At 32.4% G+C, this 7,102-nt stretch overlaps 1 protein-coding gene across 1 annotated transcript; it reads right to left on the minus strand.

Annotated features, from left to right (window-relative positions):
* Positions 1-265: 265 nt before the first annotated feature.
* Positions 266-6,028, minus strand: LOC143631573 (putative transcription factor KAN2). Its single transcript, XM_077100295.1, has 6 exons — positions 5,455-6,028; positions 5,284-5,360; positions 3,594-3,642; positions 3,383-3,506; positions 2,024-2,084; positions 266-567 (listed from the first exon to the last, which is right to left on the minus strand). Exons 1-6 carry the CDS (start codon positions 5,996-5,998, stop codon positions 463-465), a joined length of 960 nt encoding a protein of 319 aa, XP_076956410.1. The 5' UTR covers positions 5,999-6,028; the 3' UTR covers positions 266-462.
* Positions 6,029-7,102: the final 1,074 nt, after the last annotated feature.

Here is a 7,102-nt window from a genome sequence, read left to right on the forward strand (position 1 = left end):
GAGTGTTGATGAAGGCAAGTGACGGAATGGCGGCAGTGGAGATGGCTTGTGGATTCCTGTGTGGTGGATCGACGATAGTGGCAGATTGAGGGGGTATTTGGGATTTAGGGTTTTACGTGTCTTTTTTAAATTAAGGGTGCAGAAAGTGACGCACTTATTGTATGGTAAGGGATTATTGTATTGTATATTATATATATATATATATATATGAAAATAATGATCACAAATTTGATAGGAAGGACATGCTTTTCAAAACCTCCCCCCTTTTGTTGGTTCCGTCTTTAGTTCTCTCTTTCACTTTTCTTTTCCTTTTTCTGATTTCATAGTGGGGACCTAAATCTTTTTCACTAGAAGCCATTCAAAAACATAAGGATATTGAAATGAATAGTACAATCTATATGTAGAACATCATAATCATAGTTATCATCATCATGATCATCACAAACGCCAACATGCATCATGTCAATGTGGTCTTCCTAAAGTGAACTCTAGATTCATGGGGAAAGGATTTGATGAGATCACATCTTGTAATCTCTCATAGTTTGCGCCCTTTCTATTTGTTTCTTCCTGAAAGAAAATTATACATCAACTTAATTATGAAGATTATATATCAATAAAAGAGGAAAAGGCATGCTTTTGCAAGCTAGAGCTAGGCAGTACTCTATTAAATTATAAATTACATAAACTTAATTATGGAATAGATTTACGTAATGCGCAAAGCAACATATATTTCAAGGCATTCCACCTTCAACATATACTAGACACAAATTTCAATAGCTTACTGGTATTAGAGATTATGTTTTCCTTTTTCATTGGAAAATTATATAAATTCTCACTCCTATAATTTAAGTGATGAAAAGGCAAACGACTTGATCACACTTATAAGTGTTTTGCAATTTTAAAATTATCAATGACGTCTCTTTAAGTCTGAGTACCTACTTTTCAGTAATTTATTGGTGACACAGCAATCTATTGGTGATCACTTGTTAAATTTAGTCCGCAATCCATCATGTTATCTGATAGAGTATTACCATCTGAACCCGTTTCCCCTACGGGGTTTCTAATGGGTATGGCATGTGCTGAAAACCCTATGTTTTGTAGTGTTTGTGCATTAGTGCCAGTGTTTTAAAAACTGGTTCAAACCGGCCGGTTGAACCGGTTAAACCGTATTTCACACAGTAGGCCGGTATTTTGAGCCCGGTATTTTTGTCCGGTTTGCTAGAATATCATACTGGCGGTTTTTTTCTAAAATACCGGTTTTTACCGACAAACCGGTTTTATGTCCAAGAAATTTTTGATATTTGCGGCCCATATTTTATCAAAATTAATTTTAACCCAACAATTAATATTCAAATGTGTATACTTTAGGATTGTTTATTTTTTTTTATATTGTGTGCTTTTGCATTATTTTTTTAATATGGATTAACTTTTGGATTATTTTTTGTTATGAAATCATTTACTTTTGGGTTATTTTTGAAGTTAAAGTTGTATTTATAGGAAATTATAAGGTAAAATGTTCAACTGGTTGAACCTCCCGGTATAACCCGGTTCAACCGGTTGTACCATTTTTTAGCCCAGTCCGGTACGAGTAAAAAACCGGTTTTTAAAACATTGATTAGTGCACATACATATGTACTCTACTATCCTTATAATAGTGGTCACTTTAACGGTTCGGAGATGTTGCACGCTTTAAAGTGTGTTCTTTTATCTGCTTTTATCCTTAATTCCCATAACTCAGAAAAAAAAAAGAATTATTAAGCCTTAATATATATATATATATATATATATATATATATATATATATATATATATATATATATATATTTGGATAGCTTGACTAGTCTTTTAAAAGCTTTCATCTTTTCTACTCCTTTTTTCCCACACGAGATAATATTCTTGTTAAATAAAGCTAGAGCATTATAGAATGCTATCAAAAGTGGTGAAAGGAAAATGTCATCAAATCTTTAAAAAATATCAATAAAATTAACTATAAAACAAAAAGAGCACAATATATAAGATTTACCTTTAGAGATGGTATATTTACTTGAGAATCTTCGTGTTTGCCATGGAACCAAGCTTCCTTGCTACAAATTAAAGACCAGTACAATGAGAAGGGAATATTTCCAATCAGTGGGAAGCCCATGCAGAAGGGAGGAAAGAAGAGAAAAGGCAAACTCATATAGGAGCATCTCCACTCATTGGTTTTTGGTGACATGGCATATGGTTTGGATTGGTTTATGGGTAGAGACAAACGTTTGTGTTAGGTTTGGTTTGCATTCTCAAACGTTTGAGAGGTGGGTTTGTAGTGGTCCCGCCACAACCACTACACCCAAATCATATATATATGCACATATATATACATATTTATTATATTTTAATCGGGTTTAGATTGGTTTATGGGTGAAGGAAAAGTGTGGTTTTTTGGTAAAAAGTTTAGAATATGATGTGACGATGATATGAAGGTTTGAATTAGTTTATGTGTTTGGATGCTGTAAAGAAAACATCTCACTGTCTTAAGATAAAGTCAAAATCATCCCATGTGCAATGCCATTACCCATGACATGATACAAGATGAAAGAGTAGGGGTAAAAATGGAAAACATATATACACACAGATAAAAACAGAATGAAAGTACACTTAAGTTTCAAGGAGAGGGAATTTAGCGCACAAAAGTTTCTCAAGTAAAATGGGTCTTCATTCTTCACCTAAAGGTCTCTGCTTTGACATCAAGTTTAACAAGTAGTGGGTCCCACTTAAAATGATCATGTGAGCCCACAAAATCAATGGGAAAGAGATATGTTCATCTTTGGCTTAGTTTGCTAAAGGTAGTTGTTAACATATTCTTTCTCCATATTAAGTAAATTGCTGTAATCTTATGCTAAACCCTGATTTCCATCTACGATATGTATTGAAAGACACCTCTATCATATCAACCTTAAAGAAGTGATGCAGTGCTTTCCTGCCTTAAACCTCTTAGAAGGCCATTTGTCTCACTCAAGATGCAATTTACTTAATCCGGTTAGTTCGTAGGGTTGTCATTACGGTTACCAAAAAATGGACGCTGCTACTTATTTCTATATGAGTTCTAAATCACCAAGATGATACGTCCATTTAGTGCAAACATAACTAATAACAAATTAACTTAAGTAAGATCATTCTTGAATATATACCATTCAAACAACTATGAACATTGTTACCCTTGAGTAATATTCAACTTTATTAAGAATCATAAGTATAACCTCTAATAAGAAATTAACATAAAGGGCATTATGACTCTAATAATTTGTGTCAGTGGAGGTGTTCATTTTACTAATGTACTTCTCTTAGTGATTAGACAAAGTAGTTGCTTGTGTGTAAGTGAAATGAAAGATATAGTGGTAACCTTGATGAATTACTCCAAAGTCCGTAATGATGATCTTTTTCGAGATGACCCTTAGGACTTCCTCTTCGAATGTCGAGCAAGATATCATCACAAACATCTCGTGAGGAACCATTTCCATGTCCATCTGATCGCCCCAAAGTTATAGGTTAGACACCATCCTTTTGAATTTAAGTAATTGAAAATGAAAGTCAAATGAAAGCTAGTGATTAACCTGAAGATGATGCTGCTCTATGATCAGTTGTTTTAATAGTTCTATACATCTGAAAAACAAAATAGAATTAATCTCTGATAACACTTATATTTATAATACGGTTTCTCTCTTTTCTTCTCATTTTATGAAGAAATAAGATCTATGCTTTAAGCATTTAAATGAATTAAAAAAAAACAGAAATTATTGCAATCCAAAAGAAAATAATAAGAATTACACACATGAGTGCACACACACACAAATGAATTTTTGAATTTTAATAATCCCAATTTTGACATATTGAGCAAGATTAATCCCAACTCTGTAAATATTAAAAGGCAACGCGCTCCAACTTTGAATGTATTTTCCTCCAACGATCCCATATGTTTAGAGACAATTTTTTTTATGGCATGGACTTTTTGTGGCAAAAAACATTTGGGTATTTTCTTTGTCATATAAGCAGTCTGCATCATTAAAAAAACTAAAAGGACTAAACTTATTAAGTAAATAATTCTAAATGTTAAAATTTTTATAAGTATTCACGTAAATCACACGTATATTTTGATGGCACTTTAATTCACTGATTGAATAGTAATGACTATCTCGAACATGATACAGGTTTTTTTGTTAAAAAGCAGGGATGAGTCCAAATTAAGTATGAGGTAATGACCACATATGTACGTGAGCATGCACAGAAACTGCTTATATTTATGGTGCATGCCCATACAGATGAAAGTCATCAGGCTAACTTGACTCAACCATGGTTAACTACAGTTATGAAACCACAATTTATTTTAGGTATCCATTTCCATCTACACATATATATCATTGATGAATGATGGCGTTTTCTGTACCTTTTTAAATATTAAGTTCTGAAAAAGGGAGAGTACTATTATTATAATATATGTCATTAACAGAAATTAAGACCACACCATGGAACCATGGATTGTGTGTAATCTTGTCTCAACTTGGGTTATGTGTCTGTGTTTTCAATTTCCTGGTCTTTGTTGTCTGTCTTGTACGATAAGGAAGGTGTTATCTTTGGTTTCAAAATAAATTCCTCTAATAATAAGTTTACTAATTAATAACCAAATATATATATTATTAAACAGAATCAAGTAAGATCTTGTGAGGCATATTAGAATATGCAACTATTTAACTTAGTATATATGCTAATAAAAAAAAACATTTTAGTGAGTGAATGTCTAGTAATTATGTCTCTTAATAACAACCAAAAATTGATAACGAAAATCAGGTTTTGTGAAATTTTATTTTAATTAAAAAAATTAAAAAATTATAGCCTCCTAACTTTTGAGGGAAAAGCTTGAAAAAATGTATAGCTATGGAGAAGGTCATGAGGTCTACAGTAATAGCAGGAGAAAAACAGGTGCCAAGAATTAGAAATACTGTTTGCAGGTAAACAAGCATAGAAATTTGTAAGCTTTAAGCCAATTATATAATTATATGATAACTCAAAAATACTCTTCTTGATGAACTTTTTATGCGTATTACACACACACACACACACACACACATATATATATATATATATATATATATATATATATATATATATATTTATTGATTGATCATACGCTGCACAAGTAATGAATCTTGATAAAACTTTGAAGAATACAAGAATCTTCATTAACTTCAATTAAATGTCAAAATTTATTATTTCGAAATAATTTGAGAAATGAGAATATGTGTTTACCTGCAAGTGAGATTTCACATGAGCTAAAGTGATATCTTTAACATCCATAAGCTCAAGAACTGACTTGGGTGTTGCTCCTAAACTCATTACAAGAAAATTGCCATCAATAAATAAAATGCAAAAGAATAATTAATTAATTAATTAGGTTATAGAATTATTGTTTAAACATACTTTCATGACCACCCAAGAGCTCAACAGCATGAACAAACCGAGCATGAAGATTTGTGGTCCACCGCATCCTTGGAGTTCGCATGTTTCGCTTACCCGAAAACCTCGCTGACAAGAATCTTGATTGGGGAATGTTATTGACATGGGCTAGAGAAGAAGGTGAAGTGTTAGTTGGAGAAACAGTACAAGAAGAATCTAGTACCAAAGACCGATTATGTTGGTTATTAGGGTTGATAATAATATTATTGTAATAAACCGGAACCCCTCTTATGGGTCTCAATAACCCTAGATGGTGGTTTTGGTTGGTGAGATTAGTATTTTGATGGGTTAGGTTTGGATTGATGGAATATTGTGTTGGGTGGGGTGAGGTGAGCCCAATAAATGGTTCAGGTGAGTTCATAGCCTTCTTCCATAAATGCCTTAAATCCAAATCTTGATCTTGATTATGATCAGTTTTTGTTGATGTTGTCCAAGTTTTTGAAGTGGGTTTGGTGTTTGGTGGGCTTATCTGGAGGGATAAGTCTGGTTGTGCTTGGAAAAGCTCCATTACACTTTCAAATGTCTCTCTCTAGTTCTTGATTTTTTGGTTGTTTGTTGTAGCTTATATAAGAATGGTTGTTATATAGTGGATGAGGGATGGGCTTAATAATTGTTAGATAAAGTTGTAGGATATGGAGTATGATGAGAGAAGCTTTTATGTTGTTGAATCAAGACTTCTTTAGACTGGACTTTGCCATCAGTGGTGATGGGATTGCACTAATTTGAAATTGAGAGGGAGAGAGAGAAGAGAAATGACCAGGTATGAATGAGTTCATGGATTGCCTCTCTCTTGTGAATTATATATGAGAAAATGACACTTGGAGAGAGAGAAAGAGAGAGGGAGAGAGAGATTTTATTCTGTGGACGTGAAGGAAGAAAAAGAAGAAAGGGGAGAAAATAAGAAATGAAAAACAAAAGGAAAAAGGAAATACTAGTTTGAGAGAGAGTATGTGGAAATTAATGTCCATTTTAATCTCACTTGGCATTTACCTATTACAAATCATACTTTGTTATTGATACAAAGAAAATAATACTTTTTTTAGTTACAAGTTTTAACTAGATAAATATAATAGTTTTATAAGAAAATTTTTATTTTTTACGCTTACAAATTTCTTTTAAGATTGGGCTAAATAAACATGTATCTTTTTTATATATTAAAATTCATTTTCTCTACCATATTTGTTTCTTTTTATAAAAGACAACCACCTCGGACATATGTATTATCTCTCTTTCACTCAAGCTCGTGTTAGGTAAAAATCCAATTATTTGATATCAATAGGGTTCATGAGATAGTTTGATCGATGTCGAAAGGTCAATCAAAAACATTTATAAAAACTACCTTTACCTAGCTAGGGCAAGTAAGGTGTCGAATCCACAGAGAATCGGTGGAAAGTGCTAATCAAGTTCAATACTTAGTAACTAACTATTCTAGGTGGACAGACGATATCAAGCAGATTAATTATTGATTTAGTTGTAAAACAATTAAAAGAAAAGTAACCAAACTCCGGGTTTCAGGTTATGAAACAACTAGATCAATTGATTAAACTTATTTGGAAAACTCGTTTGCTTACACCTATAATCAAAAGACTAGATTTTGACCTCGCTTATCATC

Source organism: Bidens hawaiensis, unplaced genomic scaffold (assembly GCF_021521415.1).
Source record: "Bidens hawaiensis isolate Kalapana, Puna unplaced genomic scaffold, B.hawaiensis_p1.1 tig00006109_1, whole genome shotgun sequence".
NCBI classification, from domain to species: Eukaryota; Viridiplantae; Streptophyta; class Magnoliopsida; order Asterales; family Asteraceae; genus Bidens; species Bidens hawaiensis.